The sequence below is a fragment of the Chlamydotis macqueenii genome, chromosome 11 (genome assembly GCF_036417535.1).
Source record: "Chlamydotis macqueenii isolate bChlMac1 chromosome 11, bChlMac1.mat, whole genome shotgun sequence".
Taxonomy (NCBI): Eukaryota; Metazoa; Chordata; class Aves; order Otidiformes; family Otididae; genus Chlamydotis; species Chlamydotis macqueenii.
The window spans coordinates 6,884,999-6,911,578 of NC_141566.1; the positions used below are offsets into that span (position 1 = coordinate 6,884,999).

A 26,580-nucleotide genomic window follows, 5' to 3' on the forward strand; every position below is an offset into this window, starting at 1 on the left:
GGTATTTCAATGCAAATAATATATGCATCACTGCAGTCAAGCTGGAAAGAAGGGGATGAAATAACTGTAAGGAGAAAGTGGAAATGATTCGCTTTTCTGATCTGGTGTCACCACCTGAACACAGTTAGAAAAGATGAACAGAACTGGGAGATTTTCAAAAGGAATTTTCTCAGAGGTGTTGGCAATACCAGGATGAATAAAAATAAGCCCTGTCTTAAAAATTAATCTTCCTTTTCAGAGCATTGACCTTCCATAAGGAAATGTGTGGTGGTTGCTCAGGAGTTGTTGGTTTTATAGCAGTAGCAAGGTTCTGAGCTTACAAACAGTTTAAGCAGACCTGTTAGGCAGAAACTCTCCATCTAGTTGCTTCATGGTGCAGAATCTGAGACGGTGAACTGGGGACCAAAACCAGGTGAAAGATTGCAAACTTCAGCTAATGAAAACAAAAATGCTGTTCTGACATCGTGAGCTTTCAAATACCCTCATTTTGAAATGCCTGTTACCTCCCATGCAGTTTTGTTCTGCAGAGGACAAATCTATGGGGAGAACTGAACATTCAGCAGATAAATTTGGGGTAGTTTTCAGTCTCTTGTGACTCATTCAAAATAACACACAATGAGACACTCAGAAAAGAGCATTTGTTGTCCTGGCAATGCATTTTTCTTATAAACAAATCTAAGGGTGCCTTATTTCAGAAATCTGAGCTTTCCTACACTCTTTTCAGACTCACCGAGATCTTCCCAAGCAAAACAGGAGACACATTCCTAGCTGTGCATTGTGGATATTTATCCACACCAGCCAGCCTGTAAACCTCTACAAAAAAAAAGTGGCTTTGAACAGCAGCACAAGAAGAATTGAAATATGCTGGTCTCAAAAATGCACTGATTAACAGAGTAATCAAAATTAATGGATTCTTCCTCCTCCTTGTGAGGATGCAATCTGAACAGTTGTTTCGTTTGAGTACTGGAGTGCGCTGGGCTATTGCCAGCTTGTTCTGTGGAATCTGAGAGGAAACAATAGGTGGCTGAGGAATGAAATGACCTTGGGACTCACCTGCTGCCTCAGAGGGAAAAGGATTGCCAGTAGCTAATTCCACACAGTTGAGCTCTAAAGACACACAGTGCTCCTTTAAATCATTTCTGTTTCCATTCAGCTGTCAGCTTTCTGTGACTTGGTTAGCAGCCTGAGGTTCTCTTCTTTTTGTTTTAACAGACTCCTTCGCTCCCTACGCTGAACTGTACAGTTGAAAATGCACACCCTTCGGTGTCCTACTACTCGAGGCCACAAGTGACATCTTACAACACCTACTACCACAGCACTCCTCACCTGCCTCCCTACTCCGCATACGACTTTCAGGTAGGGAAAGTTACAGGATGTTTTCTTGTTTAGTGGCAAGCTTAAATCCAGCTAGTCTGCCAGACTCTGGAGACCTGTCTTCCCATCATTCACACAGTTTAATTTGCCTGTTCCTGCAGAGAACACCAAATCTTTCCTACTAGGCATTGTTTGTTGGCAGTGCTCTCTTATGAAGGCAGTGTTTTCCTGAAAGCTGTCCTTGAAGAGAACCTGCTGCCTGCCTCCCCTGTTGTTCACTGGTAGAGGCCACATTAAAAATAAGCATTAACTCTGGTACGTGCAATCCTCTGAGGGTAGAGGCAAAGCGAGGTGTTCAGTTGCTAGTTTTTATTATGCCAACTGCCATGTCTGAGAGAAACAGGTGAACTTTTGGAAACAAGCAATTTGAGCTCCTGAAGACACATACTTGACTGAAAAGCTCTTCTGTTGTGGTGTTGGTTTTTTTTTTTGCACACACTTCAGCTGATCTAAGAACAGTCCCTGCAAATATCACCTCTGCTGTACTGCATCCCTTATTCTTCTGAGTTACAGAGCTGTGCTGTTGGAAATGGTGATCTTGTGTGAACCTTGCTGTCAGCATCAGCTTTGACTTGTTGAAGCAGATGGGGACATTTCCCCCTCAGCTCTTCTGTCAGGTGGATGTTACCATGGTGGTGATGTTAACTTAACACACCATACATTTTCTTTGCAACCATCAGGGCTGGAGATTTTTTGTATTAAAAAGAGCTTAAGGTCTTGGACATCAATTAAGAGATGTGCTTTGTGAGAGCCACCATCTCACTCATCAGAGCCAAGCATTAGAGGTAACATGAATTTAAACCTTTCTGGCTTTACTGCTAGTGCCACTACCCAACACCATTGTCAGGGCTTCCTAGAAATATTTGAACACTTACATCAGAATTTCTAGGATTTATTTATACAGATTTGTGACTAATTTTTGACATTATAACAACCTGGAACAGTCACTAGTGTTGTTTAACTCTTTACAGTTACAAAAATACCAACCTTAGCGCATACCAAACCGAGCTCTGCTGTGAAGTTCTCTTCTCAGCTGCTTGGCTGGTACTAAGTGCTGTTTAACTCTGAGTTTGTCTGTACTGCAGCCACAGTACCAGCAGAGAGCTCAGCATGAGTGGATTTGCCCTGCTTTTCAACTACAAGTGCTGCTGGGACTCTGCTAGCGCTTACATCTCAGCCAGACTGTGTCTCTCTCACTGCTGTGAGCACAGGTGTTAGCTTAGGAGGAGGCACAAAAGCTGGGCGTAAATTGAGGTAATCTAAATTTAAAATAGCCAAGTCTCTCTTTCAAATACAATTCCAGATCTAACCTTTGTTTATCTGCCAGGGTACTTGAGCCCCTGCATGAAAGCATTAGCCGAGGCCTCTAGCTGGGCAGCCTCTCTCTTGCCTTGAGCCCTGACTCGAGCAGTGTCTGTACCACCCTGACACCACTTCACCACTTCTCCTCTGCCATCCTACAGCACATGGAGCAAGCCCAGCCTCGCCTCTCAAATCCCTTTTGAAGGCTGTACTCCTGTACTCCCTTTGATGTAAGAATTGGCCAAGTCTGTGCTTCCCACTCATCCCACACATCTTTCACAGGAAAAAAAAAAACAAATCAACATTCCAGAATTTCTAAGGAAGCCTGTGCCAGCTGCCAGCTTCGTTAACAAAGCCAGGCTGCTGCCTGCAGTGTGTGTAAGCCAGGCCTGCTTGCAGCTGCAGCAGCTCTCCTCCAGAACTTGTGGCTGTGGCTGAGGCAGCTGGGCGCAGGCACTTTGTAACGGTGAAAACCCAAGGCTGCATTTGCTAACGGGTACCGGTGCCTTGTTGCTGCAGCAGTGTCCTTCCAAATGTCTTTGCCATCCAGGGGCTCCCACCCATTGGGCTTTAGGTGAACTGAGTGTCGCGGATGGAGTGGTGAAGGTTTAAAATGTTGTAATGCTAAAGGGTCGGTGTTGGTGGACATCTGCAGTTTGGAAACCTCAGTGTGTCCTTCAGTTAATTGCATATTTTCTGCAACTCCTGTTAGGTAGGCATACTGTTTTCTGATAGTGGGGTTTTGTGGGACTCCTGGGGGAGCAGTCCCCTTTAGGATTGCTTCTAGTAAATTAAATGAGGTCACAAGGGTGTACTGGTCCCAGTGACCAATATGTTTTTAATTCTTCAGTTAAGAGTTTTGACCTCCTCTTTATGTTCTATTTTCCACTCCCAGGGTTTGCCTTTCCATAAGAGAAAATATTATGGATGGGAAATGATAGAAAATCCAGTACATGCTTCCTCCAGTATCCTAAAGTTCCCTTTAATTGTTGTAACTCCTTCCTTGGTTGGGGCATTTGCGGCTCTTCAATTTTTTCTTCAGGTATCTGGAGGAATCACTGCACTGCCAGCTATCCACCAAGTGCCTGAAACTTTTACTTCTTTACTTGGTCCCTGATATTTTCTGGGTGGAAGCTCAATTTCTGCTTTATTTAGTGTTTGCCATACTGCTGCTGCTGCTTCCCCCAGCTTGTCAGGGGAAGTTCCTCCGATCAGAATGTCATCTGTGTATTGGTACAGTTTCACATCTTGGGGGAGTGAGACGGCGTAAAAGTTCAGCAAGTGTGGCATGAGCAATTGTGGGTGAATATTTATACCCCTGTGGGGGTCTGTTAAAGGTATGTCGTATTACCTCCCAAGTGAAAGCAAATTTATCTTTATCCTCCTCCTTCGAGGGAACCATAAAGAACGTCTCTGACATCTAGCACCACCATCCATGGGTGTGCAGGCTGCTTGCTAAGTAGCTGTTAAGTTTGCAGTGTTTGGTACAGCAGCTGTTAGCAGGGCCCTATTGGCTTTCAGGAGCAGATAATCAATTGTTAACACCGCCTGCCTTCTGGTTTCCAAACTGGCCAGACAGGTGAGTTATATGGGGAGTGGGTTCTGGAGACAATTCATCACTTCTCCAAATCAGCTGTGACTTCAGAAATTCCATTTTTTTGCCGCAGCAGAAATTGGATATTGTGGTACGTTAGTAACTTTTGAATCAGGGAGCGTAGGAACTATGCAAACTACACACACTGCAGCCTCCCGATTTCTGCTGGGGTTGGGATTGATGTTTGAGCCAAAGGACCCTTCGGCAGGCACCACGTTCATCCACTTAAAACATCAAAACCTAAATATATTTTCATGACGATCTTTAGTTGCAAAGCAAGTAGTTGACATACGCTTCTCACGTGGGAGTCACAAATTGACCTTGGTGATTTTACACACAACACTTGCTTAGTTCACACCAGCAGGTAATCTTAACTCCTTGCCAGATCACATGCCCAGCTTCTCAGCATCTTGAGTTAGTAGTGAAATTTGTGCTCCCCTATCTATTAAAAACTTCACCAATTGTCCTTGAGGACCAACTACAATTAAAATGTATTGGCCATCATCAATTACCCAGTGATAAGCCTCCACTTTCCAGACAGGGAGGCCCAATTGCCTTCTGGACATGACTCATTTTTTCATCTCACACCCTACAATTCCTCCCTAAGGGAGAGAAAGGGCTTGTCTCTCTTTCTGGGGACTGGTATGGGAGGAGTTAAAATATGACCCTTTCTTTCACTATTATCTCATTTCTGGAATGCTTCAGTCAGACTGAAGATAATGCCAGTAGGCTGACCTTGAGCAGCGGCTCTGGGAACGCCTAGGGCTAATGCATTCCGCCGTGATTCATTCCAATTGTCACCGCCCCTTCTGCTGAGAAGTTGAGACTGGGACTCACTCTATGCTTCTGTAAATAATCGATGATACTACTGATAATCCTGCCTGATAGACTACGCCAGATGGAGTGATGCACTTTGCTTGTACGAGGGAAGCAACAATATACTTTATTGATAAAGAAGAGTGAGCTAACAAAGTTCAGCAGTAGATGCAGCACTGGCTTAACGAGATTCGATGGCAAGGTACACTGAATGATTTACTGCATAGAGGACAGGGTCAGACAAAACTATCAGGGAGACCCTTCTGTTGGGTCGTGAGATTCAGAAGGGACCCCCTTGCTTTCTAAACTCCTTCTCAGAGAGGAGCCTAGGTGCGGCTGGATCCAGTCCTAGTCCCAGATTTGGTCAGTGGTTTATGTCTGAAGGATTATCTGTGCACAATGACTTAGCTAAGATTTCAAAGTTTCAGTGCTCTTATGCCCAGTTCACTTACCAAGTACCTGACGTGATAAGGATCCTCTCAGACTCGAGGAGTAACTTTGAGAAGCGTCCCTACCCAAGGGGAGATCCTGGTGTGTAGCCTGCTGCCATGCAGGAGAATTCAAAGGGCTCTGGGCTGTTCATTATTTATGGAGTAAGATAATTGACTGATAGTCATATTTGCATACCAGCTGCAGGTGTTAGTTTCTTCCAAATTTGGCTCGAGTCGAACATTGACCAGCGCTGTGGTTAGGTGGGCACATCACCATAAATTAGCCCTTGGCTGTTGTGTTGTGTTCTGTCTCTGTCTGGTAGTGTGAAAATAAATTATCTGCAGCCTGTTCGTTGTTCCTCCTGGCTGGTGTGCGGAACCTGAGATTTGAGAGAGACTCATTAATTTTCAGTTGTCCAGCCTCTGTAAAACGCAGCAGGTACACAGAAGTGATAAGATAAATTTTTTTTTTCTTTTTTAATGCCTTCTTCAGCTTTAGGTCTAAGGAGTCTCATTATGCGAAGGTGTTAGTTACAGGCTGTGCTTACCTTGAATGCAACAAGTTATTTGAGTGCTTATTTGTATGTACATATGTTTTGCAGAGGTGAGCCTTGAAATGTTAATTTTGCACTGCTTGGTAATGAAATATCGCTTTGCCAGGGTCCTTTACATTAAGAAGTGGTTACATTACAGCCTTCTTCCTGTCTCCTTGCAGCATTCCAGCATGTTTCCAGCCTCCACTCCTTCTGGCCTCTCCGATGACCCCCAGTCGATGTCGCCATCTCCCAGCTATATGTGGTCCTCGAATGCGCCGCCTCGTTACTCGCCACCGTATTTTCCACCTTTTGAAAAGCCACCACCTTATACACCATAAAGAATGTGGGAAAGAAGAAAAAAATATTTGCCATTGAAATAATTGTGAACATTTTGTATTTATATTTTACTGTGGAAGGGCGTGGGAGGATGATAGATACAGAAGATAATTGCAAAATCAAACATTAGATTGGACTGTTCTTTCTTGTGAGACTTAGTTCAGAGGTTTAACAACAGAGTATGAGGAAGGGGACATACTGCTGATGTTTTGCAGTGTTGGTGAGTAGCAGGTGACCTGAATTCCAGCCTCCTTGTTTCACCGTGAGGTTCATGTCCTTGGTTTTTAATAAAGCGATACAACACAGATAATAGATTCTGGTCTGCCGTACTCCATCTTGTGCCAAGCTGAAGTAAGGGTAGCCAAAATCAATAGCTGCCGGAGAGTATCAGTCTGTTTAAGGTGAGGGTGCTCACAGACAGCTTGACCTAACCCCTGTTTTGTTTGGCCTTGAGAGGCTCCAGCTGCTGGGATTTTTTGGGGCCGCAGAACCTCGCTCACGTCACTTGTTGGTTACAGCGTACACGCTGGAAAAATCTTGGGGGAACCACAACAGTGTCTCAAACACTAATGAAAGGAGATAACGTCATAGGATATTTTCATGTATGCCTAGAAAACTATTGAAATATGGCTTTTTTTTTTTTTTTTTTTTTTAAGGGAAAAGCTTTAATAGACAAGCTGGTTTTATTTCAGGGTGCTTCTTAAGATAGAAGGTAAAATGCAGTTGTCTCTCTCTCTGAATTCTGTGTAAGTAATGCTGAAGTCAAAGTTTGGGTGGTTGCACTGCCTAAATCTTCCTTGTATTCATATAAAGAGCATCAGGAATGTCCACAAGTCACTGAAACAGTGCAGTGAAAACATTATTATTGATTTTCCCTTCTGTTTGGTTGGGATTTTTTTTTTTTAAGCTTGTACTTTTAACTTTTTTAATGGACTGAATCAGCACCCTGAATAAGCACTGTTTTAGTAGCTGTATTACAGGCTGCACATAAGGAATATCCACTACTAGTTCTCCAAGATAGAAGCCTCACATGAATAAAACTCAACACCCTGTAATATAGGATGAAACCGATAGGAACTTGCAATTATTGTTGTGACTTCCATTTAATCTTCAGCTGATGACTGTGCTGATTGATCTAGACTCCAACAGATTTTGCATGCATCCTGCATAACAAAACAAGGTCAGCTCTGTTATGTGGCACACTGTCCTGTAAAGTGTGGTTCTGCTCCGGGAAGTGATTTCAGATGACAGCATTCAGATCTGAGCTGCTCAACCTGAGCGTTCTCGGGGATAAAAATAAGGTATTGACATTTTACTCCTTATTTCGTAAAGATTTCATCTCCTTGACATCAGATTGTTGTCCCTAATCCTTAATTGTCTACTGTTACCTTCAACTGATGCAGACAAAAAGGTACCTAAAAGCTAGATCTGGCTTTCAGAATTTAAAAGGGGAATACATGCTTGGGGAAGGGAGGGAGAGGGAATCCGGTTGGATTTTAAACTGTGGCATTTCTCTACTTTTAATCTTAAAAAGAAATTAAATATCATCAAAATGGAAAACAAACAGTGAAGTCTCTGATCTCACTTTTCAAAGTACACCCACACTTTATAATGCTGTTTTTTAATCCTATGCATTTGCAAAGCCTTTAGGCTAGGCTACGTGTTAACCTTATCATTTCCACTGTCAAACACTAATCAGTACATTAATAAATTAAAGGACGACACTGTTTATCCAGAAGGAAGTATAGCTTTTCTCCAGTAACAAAGAAAAATAAACAGCTGGAAAAAGGGATACATCTCACGGGATTTAAAGCAGTAGTGTATGCAGAACATACCCTGGTGATATTTTGTTTTAGTAGAGATTGTTGAAGTGCAGCTCCTGTGTATTTGCATACTGGAAATAAATTTATATTCTAGGGCGTCATCCATTTTATATTACACTTTCCTGAATTAAATCTTGATAAAGAGATCGTGGGCATTTTCAGAATAGACAGTACTTCTCCTGATAAAACTGCCCCCAAAACTAGAATCAGAAGGGCACATTAATTTAATACCAGAAAACATTTTATTGCAGCATCTTTGAAATAAAAGCTAGCAGTCCTGTCCCACTTCTGACTAACACTCTACCATTTGTGCCTGTCAAGTAAGTAGGGCTGGACGGACTACGGGACACTACAGGACAGGACTAAGAAACTCATGAGTGGAACATAACTTAGTGGCAGAGAAACAATTGGGAAATTATTGTGTCATTGGTTTTGAGTTGACAAATACTAAACTTGGAAAATTATCCAAATTCTTGTTTTTTTTTTCTAAGGACTATTTAAGCAAAAATTACATTGCTGCTTTAAATTCACTATAAAAGGACAAGTCCATTTTCACATTTGAGAAATCACTGGTGGGATTTTCTGTTGAATTACCCGTTTCCTTCTGCTTGTGTAAAACGAAGCGTTTAATGTAAATGCAACATTCTGCACTGTATTCATCATTTCTTATGAGAATGTCGAGATTGTGACTCATATGTACCCTTTTATTACTTTACCAAAGTTAAATAAAATTGTGTGACTTTTGTAAACATTTATAAATTGCATTTTACATTTTAGCAGCTTTCCTGCTCTAGAAGCATCTGCTACTTGAGGAATTCCAGTATAACAGCATCATGCATTGAAACAAAACAAGCAACAAAAACCCTCAAAACCCCCAAACAGTATTTGCTATATTGGAAACTGGTGTTTCTACCAAGATTAGCCAGAGACAGCATTTTTTAAGTTCTGTTTTTCAAAGCCCCAGAAGCCCCCACACTTCACAATTCTGCAGTTCTACCCACGTAACAGGGTGCGCTGACTACCAGCACTGTAAAGCCATTACTGATTATTTTTACCTAACGCAAGTGAATAATCCAACCAGTGCAGCATCAGCATCTCCTTATTTTCATGTTTACTATCTTACTTTGAGCCTAATTCTGTCCTGATGATGTCAGCTGCTCTTTGATGTTAGCAGAAGTAGGTGGAAGCCCTATCCAAGGAGATAAAGGCGCCTAAAACATTTGGTATGTTACTTATTAAATTGCATTCCTTACCGGTAGTAAGAAGTCAACATAAAGTAACTAATTTTCTCCATGTTTCTCCACAGTTCACCAACAATCTAACTCTTCCAAATCATAACCAGTCAGCAACCTGGTAAGAAGTGGAGCCCTAACCATGAGTTAGGTGAAGTACCTTGCGCTGGTCACTGTGATGTTTTTTCTCGATTTCTAGCTTATTTGCAAGGAGCGTAGTAGTTGGACAGACTGTTCCGCAGCAGATCCACATACTCCAAGAGTAAGCGTACATCACAGCGTTCAGCTCACATTATACAGTGGAGTTTTTCAGTTAATTTGCTTTCTTGGAAAGTGCTCAACCAAAAAAAAAAAAAGAAAGAAAGAAACAAAGAACCCCACCGAAATAACTAAGCCCCAAATAAAAACATCCACCCCGCCCTCCCTGCAGAGTTCCCTGCTATTCCCAAAGACCTGGAAAAGGAAGCTACAAGCTGTTGGTAATCTAACATGTCAGACTGTAGAAGCTGAGTTGCCATTAAAAAGAGACATGCTACACCCATCTTTAGAATTAAACTTTTTTTTTTATTTTTGCCATAGAAAGCTCTAAGAACTAATATCAGGTGTTGATTAATGAAAAGTAGAACACAACTTTAAAAAGTATGTTAAGGAAAGACTGTACAGCTATATACATCACAGATCTGGCAAAAAATGATGAATGTTTCACACGGAGCAGTTCCTAGGCAATAGCTGCAGAACCCAGTGTTCGATGTATACAGTCGTCAGCGTCTGCACCTTTGTATAAGCTGCATGCCTTAACAGTACAAAATAAATAAGCAGCCAATTGTTATCTCAGTATTTGTTTAGTTCATATCCTGGAATGCCATGGTATGAATCCCCAAAGAAACCACACAGTGAGGATGCAGCCACTGTTACCATATTTTGCAGCAGATCCGTTGATGTTTTTATATGCATATAAATGACTGTGAGGCTTGTTAGCATTCTCTGCTGAAATTTTAAATTTCTATATAAATGCTTTTTCAGATTAAATCTTTTTCTCCCACTACCCCAAAGCCAATTTCTTAGTATTTACATAAGGTTTTTCATTAAGTTAAACTGGAAGCTAAGTTTTTGTTTACAAAAACACACAAAAAAAACCCCCCAAATATGAGTACAATAGCCAGAAATCTAAATATAAAAGCTCATGGCCCCATAAAAAGTTTTAAAAGAATGGATTTAACATGTTTCCAAAGCAATAAATACTGGAAGTGAATTTAAAAAAATGTTTTACATGACCTCTGGACTTTGGATATCAAAAATCACTTCCAAGGAAAACTGAAGACCCTGAGACACATGCAAGCACGAGTCTTCTAGCAAAAATAGTTACAAAGCCCTAATTTTCCAGTTTTCCTCCAAAAAGAGACCTTTAGTAGGCACAGTTTAATTTAAGGTTTTAAATACATCAGCAGCAAATATAGACAGCCATTATGTTTAATTATTATTAAATGTACACTTCGCAATGTATGCTTAATTCCAGATGTGTCATGTCAATAACAAAAATAACATCGCATTTTTCTTGTCAAAAAGTCTCAGTACAGCACGCAGCCAGCTACGTCAGAGCTACCTGTGCTCACACAGGCAATCAGTACTTGCGTCTTGTGAGGATTACGTTTGACTGCTGAAACGCCATCTCGGACAACATCCAACCCCCGTTATACTGAAAGGGGTCTGCAATACGATCTGAAAATAACCACGTGGATCACGTTCTTGTCCTATAAACTTGAAGTGCTCAGCATTACATGCATAAGGTCATCAAATCCTCCTTTCTCCCATCATTCCTCATACAGATTTCTGGTACCCTTTTTCATAGCTCAGGTTGTATTACAACCATTTACCATCTAAATGTCTTTCTGTCTAGAGTACTGGATGTCTAAAACCTTAACCTTGAAGGTCATAGGATCAAGGTGCTTACTTAAAGCATGATAAAGAAAACAAAAACCTGTAACAGCAATTTAAGCAATGAAAGGTTACCATAACCAGTACTATGCACGACAACCTTTCTCAGTCGTGTCTAGAACTTGAGCAGTTTTCGATTACCTTTCACAAAAATTCAACAAGTCACTAAATGTGAAATGCTAAACTATGACTCCAGTAAAGAGCTGTTTGTTTTTCAGGATCTACTGTCTCCTGTTCAAGCTGGACATCTAATTTAAGTGCCTAAACGTGTACCAATTGCAAGGAGAAAACAAGGACAATACAATAAACCCAAAACTGAAAATAGACAACAGCAGAGAAATTATGATTTGGATTATGGTGGATGGAGGGTAGTTTCTGCTTGTTAGTTTAATCTTCATGGTTCCACAGCCTATAAATGCGGGAAAAAAATCCAGCTCCCAGTTTCACTTAAAGATCTCGCCAAATAGGCATACAACATCCTCAGCAGTCTCACTGCTAAACCGATACAGCACTTAGATTATTTCATAGTTCTCAGAAGTAAATTTCAAAGCTTTCAGCTAAAAAAAACCCCAACCATTACTTTTATTGTAAATATTACTTTTTTTTTTAAATACCAGACTGAAGCCCTTCTTGAAGGGCAAAAATAGGAACAGTGCTTTATTCCAAACGAACTACTGGCATCTTTTCCAGTAGTTAGAAAACCTAACATTATTCCTCAAGCTTTGAGACAAAATTATCTCCTTCACGATTGAGCTTTGTGGGGTTTGGGGTTTTTCCCATTGCAAAAAGAGTAAAAAATAACGGTTCCAGACATTGAATACTCTGCTCACCATACTGCCAAGTATAAACAAATGTTGTTCAAGTTAGCCCTAACTGAGTATCTCTTGTTGACAAGATTTGTTTGCATGAAGACAGATAATTCATAGTGCTTATAAAAGCAGAACTAAGACGCTAGTTCAAAAATACATTACTCCGAACAACTGGATTGGTTATTTTGGACCCTTGCAATAATGCATTCTTCACAAAAATAAATATGAATTGCGGAATTTTTTTTTTTTTAAATGTTTCCATATTCAAGAGACTACGGTGACAAATCTTACTGTTTCCTTGGTTAACCTCTAAACACAAATCAGCATTAAAGTGCTAACATGAAAGAAAGGGTTTACATAGTAAGTATGGGTACAGGAAATACTTCCATTACTTTAGAAGAAAGATTTCTAGCTCTTTAGAAGAAATGATACCTTTTCAAGCTACAAATCTCCACATTTTCATCAAAATTAACATACCAGAAAACACTGCCACCTCCCTGGAAATATTTTATCCTCCTATTCAAGTAAGCTTTCAGATGGATCACTTCCACAAATCACTTGCAGCTACCCATGATCCATCTAAGAGCTACCGTTTGATGACGTGGTAGAACAAGTTAACTTGTTTTCACTTTAACATTTGATTTTACAGCATTTTTAACAGTTCATTTAAAACAGCTGCAATATTTCTGCACTGAATCCTTTTTCCAGCATTTAATGCATTTCAGTAAGATTCTGGTATTACAAACTCAAATTCAGTACTTCCCTCTGATGGATTTTGTTTAAAAATTGCTTCATTTCCCTGTGGAATGAAAATGTCATCCCAGGTGATTTGTTTGGCCGGAGGGTTAGACGTTGTTCCTTCAGTGCCATCGTTCCCTGTGCCAACACGATAAACAATTCCACCCTCGTTTATTACTGGAATACTGCTTGGGTGGTCAGTAATGTACGCGTACTGTCTGATCTGCAAAGACCTGCAAGGATGCAACCGATAAAGCTTGGTATCTCCAGAAGGGTCTTGGCTATGAACCGACCTGATGTGGGAGGCCGTAATTTGGTAGTTGATGAAAGATTTGCCACACGTCAAGCACTGGTACCTTCGCTCACCGGTGTGGTGAATTTCATGCTTCGTACGGTATTCTGCAAGAGGGAAAACTTTGTCACAGTATCGACACGGATACTTCTTCTCCCAGGAATGAACGTTAAAATGTCTCCGTAAACTCGTCAGACACGCATATGATCTCTTACACACGATACAAATGTAGTAGACTCTTCCGTCCACTATCAGCTCGTAATGGTCATCGTGCTTTACTTTCATGCGTTTCCTGTTTGGAGAATCACTGCCAGATGTTTGAGGCGTTTCCTCGGGCTTGGCTTCGCCCTCCTCGGAATCACCCTTTACGGGAATGACTATGTCGTACGTATCCTCACCGATATTTGCGTAAACCTTACAGCCTGTGGACAGGCCTTCTATTTCAGTCGCTGTATCTAACGTTATGATCTTCTGCCCTTCTGCCACATGCGTTGATGCGATACCTGATCTGGATTCCTTGTTGTTTCCAGTAAGGACATCTGAGATTTTTATTTTAAAATCTCCAGGTTTAGAAAATGGCTCTTGTGAAAAGGTAACAACCTGCTTTTTCTGAACACCTGATCCTTCAGTGCTTGCTGCCTTGGGTACAGAAGGTTGCTGAACCACAGAGCTACTGCTGACCGAACCAGGACTAGAGGAGCTAATGATATCGACGTCATCTTCGACAACCTCTTCATCATCAACAGCAGTAGTTTCCACTTGAGTTAAGGAGCCTTTATTAGATGGCTGCTGGTTCTCCTCAAGTAAGTTAATTGTAGGGGTCACATGTGCTTGATGTGAGGAGCTGGCACTGAGCGATGAGTTAAGGAGAGGCTTATTTAGCACAATGATGCTGGGAGTCAAATGCTGCGGTGTTGCAGAGACAAGGGATTCGGCACTTGATTGTGTTTGGTTTGGGCTCAGCTGACTGGCAGATGGAGTGAGTTTTTGAGCTGTTGCGGTGCTTGTCAAATGGGGAGAGCCACCGCTGCCACATGATTTTTGGTCAGAAACTCCAGCGGGACTCGGGCAAGGCTGGTTCTGGGCTGCAGCATTTGTATCTTTAGTACATTCTTTCGGAGGAACAATCTCAGAGCAAAAAATTACATCGTCATCCTCATCGTCTGAATCACTCACTGTAATTTTTGTAGTCTCATATTCTATGCCATGTAAGGAGAATGACTGTGTTATAACCGGCATCCCATCCGTTACCTCTTGACCCTCTGGCCTCATTACAGGTACCTGTGTCTCAGCATCCTTTTGACCTGGACTAGAAGCTGAAGTTTCTGAAGCACCATCTTTGACGCCGCTTGGCATGTTTTTTCCTTCAGATGGAGGTACGCCCAGATCAGCTATGAATTTAACACCCAACTGTTGCCCTGATTTAATCAGTTCATCAAGTAAATCGGATCGAATGCTGATTATTTTGGAACTATAAATATAGTTAAGAATTTCTGCAAAGATTTCTGCTCTTACAAAGCTCAGTTCAACCACTTGCCCAGCCACTGAGAAAAGCTGGTGAAAATATGTGCTTGAGGCTGAAAGGATGTTTCTGTGAGCTCGAAATTTCCGGTCCTCCACAATGACAGTAACATCACAAAAAAGTCCGTGGCCACGTTGTTCATTCAAAGACTGAAGGAGCACACTGGAATACTGTGTGTCTGTTGCAGAAATCAGTTTTTTCCCCTCCATTCCTACAAAGAGAAAGTAAAAGGCATCAAATTAGTAAAAATACAGATTTATGGTTTTAAGTGCATGACATTCCCATATTTACTGTTTATTTCTTCTTTTGAAAAGAAAACAGATCTGAGATGCTATTCATAAGCTTATATCCTACAGCACTCTGCAAATGTGTTTCTTATCGTATATACCTTCTACACAAGGCATATACAATTCTGAATATCATCTCCTCTGTTCTTACAAGGTGAGGAACACAGAAGCAACTGCTCATCTGATTCAGCAGCAAATAAGGTAAATTTGAAATCCACGAAGATGCAAGATTCGGGTCCCTCTAAAGGCTTTGAACATTATTAGAGATTTCTTTTTAATTGTGAAAATATTCTGTAAATTGTTAGATGAAAACCCCATAACATCCAGGTTGTTCATGGGCCAGAGAACAAGATCCATGCATCCGTATATCACCCGTTAACTGAGGCTGGTGAAAACGCTGTTGATATTTCACTTCCTTGTCCAGAAAAAGAAGCTTGGTTTGTTTTTTTTTAACTCCTCCTCATATATTTGCAAGGTTGCTTTGTGTTTGAAACCAAGACACCGAGGCAGCATAGCAACAAAACAGATCTGTAAAGTCAGACTAAGCCAGCTACCGGCACTTCCGATTCGACATCTCCCAACAAGATGCAAAAAAACAACATCAACATATACGAACAGCGAGTTAAAGGCTGCAAGCCCTGAATTTCACTCATAAAACTTTTTATTTCCGTAGGCCTGGGAGGGCAGGAGGGGATGAAGAGGCCGCGACCCCCTGCCCCCCCCCCCCCCCCCCCGCCCGCCCGCCCCACCGATGCCGGCACCCCTCGCCTCCCCCGAGGCCGCTCCCCCCGCAGCCCCCGCTCAAGTTTACCATGAAAAACCAGCGTTTCCAGTCACGGGAGGTGTTTCGCGGGCTCCCCGGGCGGGGCAAGGGCAGCCCCGCCTCAGCCAGACCGAGCGGCGGCCGCGGCGGCGGCGCTGACAGGCGGCGGCAGCCGGGGCTGACGGGCGGCCCCTTCCGCCGCCTCCCCCGCGGCCAGGCCGTGCCCGCCGCCGCCGCTTCCTGCGGGAGGCGAGGCGAGGCGAGAGGAGCCGACCCACCACCGGCGGCGGGAGCGGGAGGAAGACAGCCCGCGGAGGGCGGAGGAGGAGGAGGGCGAGGGCCCGCGTTACCTGCGCTCCGGCCGCCGGCGCCCGCCGCCCTTTCCCCCTTCCCCGCCGCTCCTCGGGCTCGGGCGCCGCCCCCGCTGCGCGGCCACCAGGGGGCGCTGCGCCACGCTGCCCTCCTCGGGCCGCCGCGCTCCGCCCGAGCGCGCTCGTCACCCTTCGGCTCCCCGACCCGAACGGCCTCGGCAATCTTCGGGCGCGCTCGGGGCCGCAGGGCGGGGCGGGCCGACGGCCGCCTGCGGCGGGGGCCTGCCGCCGGGCGGCCCCGGGCTGTGCGGTGCCAGTACCGGTACCGGTGCCTGCTGCTGAGCAAGCCCCTGGCCCGTGCTGCCAGCAGCGGGCTGAGGTGGTTGGCGGCTCCCTCTGGTCCCCGCGCCGCCTCCCGCCCCTTCGTGTCGGCGCCTCCAGGTGCACCGACGGCCGGTTACAGGCCCCAAGGCCCCGCTGTGCGGGCCGCTGGCGGAGAGGGAGCCAGGCACGGCGCCGGTCCCTGGCCCTGCTCCACCGGAGGCCTTGGGCGGCCCGAGGGCCGAGCACACGGGCCTTGCTGCTGCGGCCTTGGCAATTCCTGCCCGGCTCCCAGCTCTCCCGCTCTCCTCGCCCCAGGCGAAGCGCCCAGCAATCTGCCTTGGGCCTGGCCTGGTGGGATGAGGCTGTGGAGACGGGATGGCTACTTCCCACGGCGGCTCATTTCCATCCCGGGGGCTGAGACCAGGCCGGCGCAGCTCTGCCGACCCGTGACACAGCTGGCACCTCCACCCAAGACTGAGGAAATCTCCCGTAACCTCAACCTGAACACCCACGCTCGCGCTGCAGGATCGTTTATTCCATATTCTTTGCAGCACGTGTCCGACTCCGCCAGGAGCTGTGCAGACGTAAGGTCTTTGACAAAAATGCGGCGCTCGGCACATTCGGCGTGCGGTCATCAAAATGACACATCCATAATGCAGTCTCTTGGAAACTGGCACTGTTCATGAATGCTCAAAGAGCACCAAGATCGTGAAAGATATTGTTCATCTTCAGTTACTGATACCTTTTTTTTTTTTCCCCCTATGGATTTTGTGGATTTGAACCACAGGGGTTCTCGATTTTTCTTAAGATTCAAAAACTTTGCCAAAAACAAATGCCCTTCTATCAAATTTGACCAAAAACATTAACAGGCCACAGTCACCAGCACAAACGACTGCAAGCCCTCACTGCATATATCAGCAATGAAATGGTCCTGCCTGGCTTTATGAGCCCTTCTAGCAAGAAAATCACCTGCCATGCTCCCTGTGTTTGCACAGCCAGTAGCAGAAGCGCCTTTTTGAAGCCAGCCTTCAGATCTGAAATGTTACAAAGCCAGTTTCTGTTTATTTACAGGTTTTTCCAGAGAGTTGAGTGAAGAATAAATAATAGGAAAGAATAATCAGGGGATAAGGTAGGCTTTTCTTCCTCATATAACCCTTCAATTAAGTTTTCTCTTTTGATACAGGTTCTTAGTCATTTTTACACAGGAGGTTATATTAAATGAAAATAATACTATAGTTGTTTTAATTCTTAATGTATAACCCAGCATTCTTTTTTCTCCTCCAGAAATGTCTGATAGTTCGTATTAAATCATTTCTTAGTCTTTAATCCTTCGGCTTTAAGGAGTTTTCTTCTCCTCATTGCCCATCTCATTTCTAAATAACTAACAGGAAAATTTACAGATAAAGATGAGCACTGATCTGGAAGAAGCCCTGCTCCTGAAGCATCATCAAGTCTCAAAAATCAGGTTTCAACTGCTTACCCTCAGGCACAGAAATGCTGTCTAATTTAAAAGATGCTGGTCTAGCTGAGAGAATTGCACCACCTCCTTGACTTTCACCTTTTTTTGCAGATGCTTCTCCCTGTGGCAGCTTCTTATATCAGATATAAAATCTGTCACCTTGCCACAGTCAGGGCAGAGCTAATGCTCTGACCAGCTTAAAAAAATTTACTGAAGCTGCCACTCAGTCCTCCTGCACCTGAATGCAGAATTTCAATGTGAATACTTTTTTTTTTTGCGTAGCATGCACCTCTTAGTTTTGGGGGTTTTTTTCCCCCTCTTTTATTTTTAGATAAGCCTAGAAAGGGTGTGGTGATTTAACTTGGTTAAAAACTTATATAGTGACAAATTAAAAGAACCATTTAAGATATTGAGAAGAAACATCTAGAACATAGAAATAAGTGTGGTGTTCTTGGAACTGAAAAAAAATAAATGAGGCACAATAGTAACTTTTATTTTGATGCATAGAAGCAATCAAAAAAACTCTGGGATAGAGGCTCTGAAAATACAAAGCACAGAGGTGATGTGTAGGCTTTTGTGAGAAGACAAAAAATACACAATTCAGAAACGAGTTTTCAGTTAAGCAATTTGAAGAGCTCTCTTCTTTTTTAAAAATACAGTTTGCGGGAACAGAAAATTCTTTTAAAGACTTGACAAATCTGAAAGGCAAAGTGTTCTCTGTCATGAAAAAAAAATGTTTTATATTAAAATAAATTAAATTTTATAAACAAGACAGTGAATTTCCCTCTAATAAAATCAAAATTAAAGTTATCCTAGCTAAGACTACTTTTAAAGACAAAAATATTAGTCCACCGTGGAATTTCAAATAAAACACCACTGTCTCTGAAGGACTCTAAAATACTAATTTCCCCCATTTGTGCTTCAAGGAATTTTCAGAGAGTATTTTTCCTGTCAATCCCATTATATAAAGCCTCATATAACTGAATTTAAAGTCCAGTGATACTTTTTATTGACATTAGTGGTTGTTGTAGATGCTGTTACGTACTGTATGTATGTGCATTGTATAACCTGAGTATAAATATATTTCAAATCCCTTTACAGTATTAAGTAACAGAGATGCAGAGTGCTCCTCAGAGGCAGATGTTTTAGTCACTATTTTAAAACAGAAGCAGGTAGATTCAGACTGGACATAAGGAAGAAATTTTTTACCATGAGAGTTGTAGAACACTGGCCCAGGTTGCCCAGAGAGGTGGTGGATGCCCCATCCCTGGAAACGTTCAAGGCCAGGCTGGATGGGGCTCTGAGCAACCTGATCTGGTTGGAGATGTCCCTGCTTCTTGCAGGGGGGTTGGACTGGATGGGCTTTAAAGGTCCCTTCCAACCCAAACCTGTCTGTGATTGTATGACTTTGCCAGGTCTGTCATGACGTGAGTGTCCTTATGACGAGAGCTGCCTCAGTACAACGGAAGGCCGGTAGCCAGCTGTGCCGAGCGCTGCAGCGCTCAGTGCCTCTGAAACCCCTGCCAGCCCGCGTCAGCACGCAGTAAATCCAGGCTCCAGTGCACAAAGACGCTGCTGCTGGCCACATTTCAGGGTCTTCCACCCCTTCCCAGGGCTAGCCCTGAGCCTTGGCCGTGGGAGATCCCCGCGAGAAGCTAGGGAGGGCCTCGTGCCCTCGTGAAGGCCTCATGGGTACATTTACTTGCCACGGGGATGGGTCCCTACGTTATGTGTCTAGCCCAGCAGCTTCCATCTCTCTCACAGATTGGTAACATGACCTCATGTAACCGATGCTGGGAATACACCGTGGACTTCTTCCCGGGGACATACAGGGACGTGGGCAGCCTGTGAGGACAGCGGGGATGGCTGCTAAGTCCCAGGATAACCCTAGGTTTCATGTTTTTCCTGAGACTGGAAGCTCAGCGAGACAAAGTCACCGAGCCTTAATTCATGCAGCACGAGTCCGCTGGCAAAACCACGGCCGCTGCAGACTTCCAGCTGTCTCATTCAAACGACCCTACCGCTAATCAAAACAACAGCCTTTGAAAAGATAGCCTTATCTAGCTCAATTAGGCAATCAGTGGTCCCTGATGGTCAAAATATTCACAAAGCCCCAGGGCAGGGAGGTACCAGGCTGTCCTGGGACAGTCACAGGATACGGTAACACCATACACATATGCAAACCGCTGGTAGCATCTTTTCCACCCCAACTCCGCGTGTGGTTCCCCGCACGCAAGTTAATTCACGATTTAAATAGGCTTCCTCCTCCTTGCTGATTTTTTTTTTTTTTTTAATGCTGCGTATGGTAAGGTTGGGAACGGAAATAGTGTTTCATTTGTGCAAAAGAGACGGACATACTCAGACATCTTTTCTAACCAGCGTGGGCTCTCCGGGAGGGAGCAGCTTCAGAACTGCCCCGTTCACGCCAAGCTCGCAGGAGCCCAGCGCTGTTACGCCGCACTTCCCAGGGCACAGCACAAACTCTTTTTTTTTTTTAAAAAAAAAAAGCACCGCTGCGAGGTGCTCAAGCCTGGCACCCTTAAGGGGAAGGAGGCTCACGGAAGAAGGGCAGTGGGCGTCTTATCTTAATGCATAATTCGTAATTTTCTCCCCAGATTGCTGCAGTTTCGGGTGCTCCTTAGGTGCTGCCACCGAGACCGGCGGACAGAACCGTGACAGGCCGGTCTGGGAGCTGCCATATTTTGTAATTTTCAAAAATCGGCCGTGACAGGCCCCGCTGCCCGGGGAAGGGGCAGCCCCGGCGCCCGCAGCCCCGCGGAGAGGGCGACCCACGGCCCTTCCCCGCGGCGGGGGCAGAGCGCTGTTCGCCGGGCAGTGCTGCTGCCGGCCCGCCCTGGACAGCTCCCGCCCGCGGCCCCCCGCCGGTGCCCCCGGAGCGGGGACGGGGCCTGCACCGCCCGCCCGCCGCTGCCCGCCCCCCCACCCGCGCCGCCGCCGCCGCCGCCGCCCGCGCCGCCCTACCTGGCCCCGCCGCTGCCCGCACGTCCATGCTGCCGGACGGCCGCTCCCGCGGCCCCGACCGGGCCGCCGCCGGCAGCACAAAGGGAGCCGCCGCCGGGAACGCCGCCGCCGCGGCGCCGTGTTGCCGCACGGGCGGGTAGGGCGGTGCGCCCCGCGGGCGGGGCTGCCCCGCTTCCGCCCCGCCGCCGCCGCCGCCGCCTCCCGCCCTCGCCCGGGCCGGAGGGAGGGCGCCGGAAACCGGAAGCGGCTCACGGGCAGCGGCCGCCCCCGCCGCCATGGCGCGGGCGTCGCGTTCCCGGAGCCCGCCGGCCGCCAGCCCCGAGCGTCGCGGCCGCAGGTCCCGCTCCCGGTCCCGCTCCCGGGAGCGCAACGGCCTGAAGCGCCCGAGCCACCGGCGGAGCCGCAGCTGGTCCCGCTCCCGCGAACGCACCCCCGGCGGGCCCCGCTCCGCCGCGCACCACAGCCACCACCACGGCAAGGCCTGGCCCGAGTACTACGAGAAGGAGAAGGAGGAGATCCAGCGGCAGAGGCGAGCGCTGGCCCCGGGCCCTCTCCGTAGGGCCGCTCCCGGGGAGGGGAGGGGAGGGCGGGGTGTACCGGGCCTGCGGGGAGGAGGCGGCTGGGCCCGGTTCGGTAGGGCCCTGCGGCGCTGGCCGGGGTTTTGGACCCCGTCGGCCTTTCCGTGCGGCGGGAGGGCTTCCCCGCCGGGGAAGCGGTGGCGCCGGGGGTGCTGGCACCCGTTACCCGCCGGTCCGCTGCCGGCCGCGGAGCTGTGCTACCGGCCGCCGGTCCTTTCTTCTCCTTGCTGTAGCCGCTTTATGCGATTAGAAGCGGTAACAGAGAGCAGGCTTCGGACGTTGGTGTGCCGGGTGTAGCGCGCTGGGCTTCAGTGCAGGTGTTTTCCCTGACAGGAGGCTGAATGAGAGAGAGAGGATTGGAGAACTGGGGGCACCCGAAGTCTGGGGGCTGTCGCCAAAGGTTCCCGACCCTGAGTAAGGCAACTTCTTTCTTCTTTCCTTCGGTTTTTATGATATTGATTATATGTCAGTTTACTTTACAAAACTGTCTTATCCCTACGCTAGTCCCTCTCTTGCAGTTCCTGCTGTCAGTTCATTTCTGAATCAACATAACCACATTATGGCTTTTTTTTTTTTCCCCCAAATAATTCCAACATACCAATTATTTAATGTAGATAGGGTGACCTTTGTGTGGTGGTTCTGAAAGCAGTTCCCATGCTGCAAATTAGTTGTTTAATAGTCTACTCTATTGCAAGTATTGACTCAAAATCTGCAACTCTCGCTCTGTCATATGTGTACCTTTGGTCCTGAATACTACAAAATAGATTTTTAAATAGCAAACTTTTATTTTTATTCAGTTCCGATGAACATACACCAGTAGAAGATGAAGAGGCAAAATCTAAGAGTAGTTCTTCAGATTCCAGCTCAGAAGGTATTTTGTTTTGGTTACGCTGCTTGTTTTGAGAACGGGAAGCCACAAAAGTCTAGAAGCTGCAAGACATTCACTGACTTTGATAGGAGGCAGTGAGTGTGGTGGGCTCCAGTTGAAAGGAGAGCATTGCTCTGGGAAAATCAGGAATGGATGCTATATGATCTTTGTCAGTTCTCTAATGTTGTATTTTAAAAACATTCTAGAGGAAAAAAAGAAAAAGAAGAAGAAAAGAAAGAAGAAAAAGCGGAAGGCATCCAAAAGAAAACGCAGAAAACATTCCGAGGACAGTGACAGTGAGTCGGAGTCTGAGCAGAACTCCAGCGGTAAGAAAAGAGGGTTTCGGCTAATGTGCATGGTGCGAGAGCTCTCCTTCTGCTCCTCAGACTGTAAAGTGATGCTTCTGTCTTTTGTTGCACACTTGCAGTGTTTTGAAATTGCAGAGCTGCAGCATCAATCCAATCATCTTTTCTCTCCCCATCTTGCTGGGTTTGCAGTGCCTTTTCCTTGAGTGCTTGTGGCCTGGCCTCAGGAAATAGGATATCTGAGGTTAGCATCCATGGGATGTCGCATACCGGAGAGGTGTTCAATATGTTCTCGTGTCAAACAATACTGCGGGTAGCTTTCCGCTAAGACTTTCTCAGTATCATTTGGTACCTAAACAAATCGCATCTAAAAGCCGTGTACTAAGGCATGCTGGTGGAGGCAGTTGTTCACAGTGCAGTAAACTGCTTGATTATAGCTAATCGGCTCTTTTTGGTAATATATAAACTTTCTTTTTTTCAGATGAAGACAAAAAGAAAAGCAAGAAGAAGAAAAGGAAGAACAGAAAGTGAGTTTCCAGGTTGTTGTGTGTAATTCTACCTGCTTTTGTCCAGAGGGCAGCACCACGTTCTTGGCAGCTAGTGAGGAAGGCTGAGCGATCTTGTAATTAGGGCTATAAATGTTGTAGAATAATCTTAATTTGATGGATTTTCTTTAAATCTACAAAACCATGCAGCGTAGAGGACTTGCTGCAAACATAGGGATCCGCTTTCTAATGCTCCATGAAGGGCACGGCAGTGTATATATTGTCTTTGTTTTGCTGTAAGGCATTTTCTGTGAAACGCCAATCTGTGTGCCAACAGCCAGCCATCCCAAGGTGGAAGCTGCTTTGAGAAATTAATGACTTGAATATGAGTCGAAGCACTTTCTTTTATCTTACGTTTTGGTGAATAGCACATCTGTCTTTGACTTTATCACAGGAAGAAGTATAAGAAAAAGAAAAATAAGAAGAGCAGGAAGGAATCCAGTGATTCAAGTAGTGAAGATTCTGATGACGAAACGTTTCAAGGGGGAGATCTCTGGATCGAGAGATCAAGTGGGTTCACCTGACTCTAAACTTGGATTGCAACTTTTTGGTGTCCTTTTCATAAATTCTTTGTCAGGTGTTGCTGACCTGTGTAACTGTTCTGATAACAAAGAACAACAGTCACAATATTAATCTTCCTCATTATTTGATTGTTGCAGAAAATACAGAAGCTGATAGCTTGATTGGGCCAGAAGCTCCCAAAACTCACGCATCTCAGGATGATAGGCCTTTGAAGTGAGTAGCCAGCTCTAATGGTACTTTGATCAAATCAAGTAAACAAAGCCTCAAGTTTACTGTTCAGAAGGGCTGTTGTAACAATATGGCATGTGTCAGAGAAATGCTGTGCCGGAAGCTCACAGCCAGAAGTCGTAGCGGTGCTAGCCTTTAGCCTGCCCTGAAGTCAGGTAGAAAAGTCCGGTTGATGCTTTTGAGCCTTGGTTCCTAGGAAATCAATTGTAAGACGCCTTTATTCTAATGCTTTGCAGTATTGTGACTTTGTAATATCTTCATTACTGTTCACAATCAGAATGAATTCAACTGGTAATTTAAGATGTTGCTAGTGTTAGCCATAAGGAAGAAACAGGCAAATATGTGGGAAAGTGCTTAAAAATGCAGCTGCAGGCAAGTAGTGAACAGGGAAGCTGGATGTTTAGCTCAGGCTTGCTCTCTCTATTTGAGACTGATTGAAATTTTTTTTTTTTTTTTTTTTTTTTTTTTTTTTTTAAAGCTATGGACATGCCCTCTTGCCTGGTGAAGGTGCAGCCATGGCAGAGTACGTAAAAGCAGGAAAACGTATACCCCGGAGAGGTGAAATCGGCTTGACCAGTGAAGAGATCGCATCGTTTGAGAGCTCTGGTTATGTCATGAGTGGCAGCAGGTATGATTTTGTTGGCTGTAATGGTTTGGTGAAATTTTCAAGAGCTGCTTCCTCTGTTGGCTGGTTGGAAGACTGCTTCCAAGCCCTAGCTGAAGGCACAGAAGAGAAGGTGCTCTCTGTGCTTGCAGTAATCTACACTAAACTCCTTGTTGCTGTAGATAGATGGTGAGTTTTTTAAGGACACTTTCTCCTCAAGAGGAAGAATTCTTCCTGGGCAATATACTTCTAATTGTCTTGTGTTTCAATTGAGGAGATGCTTGCATCAGGTGGCTCAAAGGTGGCGTGTTTGGACAGCAGTGGTGCTGTGCTGGCTCTTCAGCAGGAGACAAATCAAAGTGTGAGAGGTTGGCTGCACTTTGAGTCCAACAGGAGCTTCACTTAAATTTTGGTGAGCCAGCAGCTCACCCCCAGGGGTAGGTGGGGCTTCCAGCAGACTGCCTGAGAGCAGATACCCCCAAAAGTCAGTTTCTATCTCTGCCACGCTCCTTCCTGGGAAGATTTGTGTGCAGTTTGGATTCTCTAGTGTAGGTATCTTTATAAGCCCCTCAAAACATTCAAGTTGGTTGATGGATGGCTTCCATCCAATGGTGGAGCATTACATCCCTCTACTCCTACTGATGTACCCGATGTTTTCCTCCGCAGACATCGCCGAATGGAAGCTGTGCGTCTGCGTAAAGAGAACCAGATTTACAGCGCAGATGAAAAGAGAGCTCTGGCATCCTTCAACCAGGAGGAGAGGAGGAAACGAGAAAATAAGATCCTGGCAAGCTTTCGAGAGATGGTCTACAGAAAGACTAAGGGCAAAGAGGAAAAATAAATCTTTGTTTGAACTGTACACCATAGATTCTACCAAGCAGCAGCGAACCTGTTACAGTCGTGATTTGAAAAAAGCTGCAAGTGCTGTAGTGCCCTTTACCCAACAGGGCCAAGCCTCAGGAGTGGATTACTTGTATCAAGGAAACAGAGTTACTTCTGTCAGATTTTCTTGGATGATTTGTTCCCCATCTACAAGGAATCCCTGTAAAGTGAAAGGCTACAAGGCAGGGAAGGCAGGAACAGGCAGGGAGGATTAGAGATGGCAGTGCTCTCTGCTCGCTTTGAATCGGACGAGCAGGAGGATTCCATGGGACGGCTTTGTTACCTGATGCTGACAACTGCGATTTTCCATTTATTTGCATTAATGAGAGTAGGCTGGCCATCAGTCCACTAGCTACTAGTAACAGTAGCAAAAATGAAGGAACTCCTTAGTTCCTGTTTAAGATCTAAGGTATTTTTTTTCCATAAGCCTTTTAATTATTTTTTTTTTTCCAAAAAAAAAAAAAAAAGTTGAGTTTGGTTTGTGGTTCAAACCAGACTTATAAATAGAAATGAGCTTGTAATTTAATACAGCTGGGCTTCAGTTACTTTAAAGGAAGCAGATTGCAATTGGGGTATCAAGTAATAGTCGTAGGAGAGTCTGATAGTCAATCCACCAAAGCCTGTGGTGGAGAACGAAGTTGCTTGCTTCTTTTTCTCCTATGTTATACATAGGGACCAGAGCAGGGGGGTGCGGTGGTTGGAACCCCTGGTTGTACACAGGTGGCCACAAGGATGTATCTTTCAATTTATTTGAATTATTTTTTTTTTTTGTCTGTAGAAGTGTTTTAGATTAAAATATTTTAACTCCGGTGGTATTTTAATTTGGTCTGTTTCAGTAGTATCCCATCTTCCTCTTCAAACTCTGCACTCAGAGGCCTACTCTGGGTAGTGCTTCTGTGGTGGTGATCTTTGATTCAACTGTCTATTTCCAAACGTACCCCCCCTTCACCTTCTTTTTCTCAAATTCTCAAATGCTTTAAAAAAAAAAAAGTTTTCTAGAGAGATTATTTGTTCCTCTAAATCTCTGTGTTGTAGTTTTGGCTGCAGAGATGTCTCATATGTTTGTATAAAGAAAACAAAGTCCTATAACGCTTGCCCTGGAGTTCTGCAGACCGGGTGTTTGCTAACAGCAAGTCCAGCCCCGATGCCTCTTCCCTGTTACACTCTGGAACCTGGTTCCAT

At 45.0% G+C, this 26,580-nt stretch overlaps 3 protein-coding genes across 7 annotated transcripts in view; 2 read left to right on the forward strand and 1 right to left on the reverse strand.

The window, feature by feature from the left end:
* Window positions 1-6,703, forward strand: part of TMEM255A (transmembrane protein 255A) — a 28,782-nt gene extending 22,079 nt beyond the window's left edge. For all 3 annotated transcript variants that reach the window (XM_086756754.1, XM_086756755.1, XM_086756756.1), the window contains 2 exons: window positions 1,213-1,356; window positions 6,233-6,703. In XM_086756754.1, the coding sequence (XP_086612880.1) occupies window positions 1,213-1,356; window positions 6,233-6,391 (303 nt within the window). In that variant the 3' untranslated portion in view covers window positions 6,392-6,703. The remainder of the gene's footprint in view (window positions 1-1,212; window positions 1,357-6,232) is intronic.
* A 3,284-nt stretch (window positions 6,704-9,987) lies between these two features.
* On the reverse strand, window positions 9,988-21,143 carry ZBTB33 (zinc finger and BTB domain containing 33). 3 transcript variants are annotated; one of them, XM_086756741.1, is made up of 2 exons: window positions 20,867-21,143; window positions 9,988-14,951 (listed from the first exon to the last, which is right to left on the reverse strand). In XM_086756741.1, exons 1-2 carry the CDS (start codon window positions 21,141-21,143, stop codon window positions 12,910-12,912), a joined length of 2,319 nt encoding a protein of 772 aa, XP_086612867.1. In that variant the 3' UTR covers window positions 9,988-12,909. The 3 variants fall into 3 exon arrangements, with proteins under 3 accessions (XP_086612867.1, XP_086612869.1, XP_086612868.1); XM_086756743.1 differs by lacking the exon at window positions 20,867-21,143 and adding an exon at window positions 16,141-16,160; XM_086756742.1 differs by lacking the exon at window positions 20,867-21,143 and adding an exon at window positions 15,839-16,040.
* On the forward strand, window positions 21,142-26,500 carry NKAP (NFKB activating protein). Its single transcript, XM_086756753.1, has 9 exons — window positions 21,142-21,395; window positions 21,778-21,858; window positions 22,242-22,315; window positions 22,519-22,638; window positions 23,099-23,144; window positions 23,557-23,672; window positions 23,822-23,897; window positions 24,391-24,540; window positions 25,183-26,500. Exons 1-9 carry the CDS (start codon window positions 21,142-21,144, stop codon window positions 25,355-25,357), a joined length of 1,092 nt encoding a protein of 363 aa, XP_086612879.1. The 3' UTR covers window positions 25,358-26,500.
* The last annotated feature ends 80 nt before the right edge of the window (window positions 26,501-26,580 follow it).

What these genes read in the sequence shown, in the direction of transcription:
- NKAP (XM_086756753.1), top strand. Translation starts at nt 21,142, where the DNA reads ATGGCGCGGGCGTCGCGTTCCCGGAGCCCGCCGGCCGCCAGCCCCGAG. An exon ending in CCAAAGGTTCCCGACCCTGA is followed by an intron (nt 21,859 to 22,241) that starts GTAAGGCAACTT and finishes ATTTTTATTCAG; the next exon opens with TTCCGATGAACATACACCAG. An exon ending in AAGAAAAGGAAGAACAGAAA is followed by an intron (nt 23,145 to 23,556) that starts GTGAGTTTCCAG and finishes ACTTTATCACAG; the next exon opens with GAAGAAGTATAAGAAAAAGA.
- ZBTB33 (XM_086756741.1), bottom strand. Translation starts at nt 21,143, where the DNA reads ATGGCGGCGGGGGCGGCCGCTGCCCGTGAGCCGCTTCCGGTTTCCGGC. An exon ending in GCGGGCAGCGGCGGGGCCAG is followed by an intron (nt 14,952 to 20,866) that starts GTAGGGCGGCGC and finishes TTCTCTTTGTAG; the next exon opens with GAATGGAGGGGAAAAAACTG.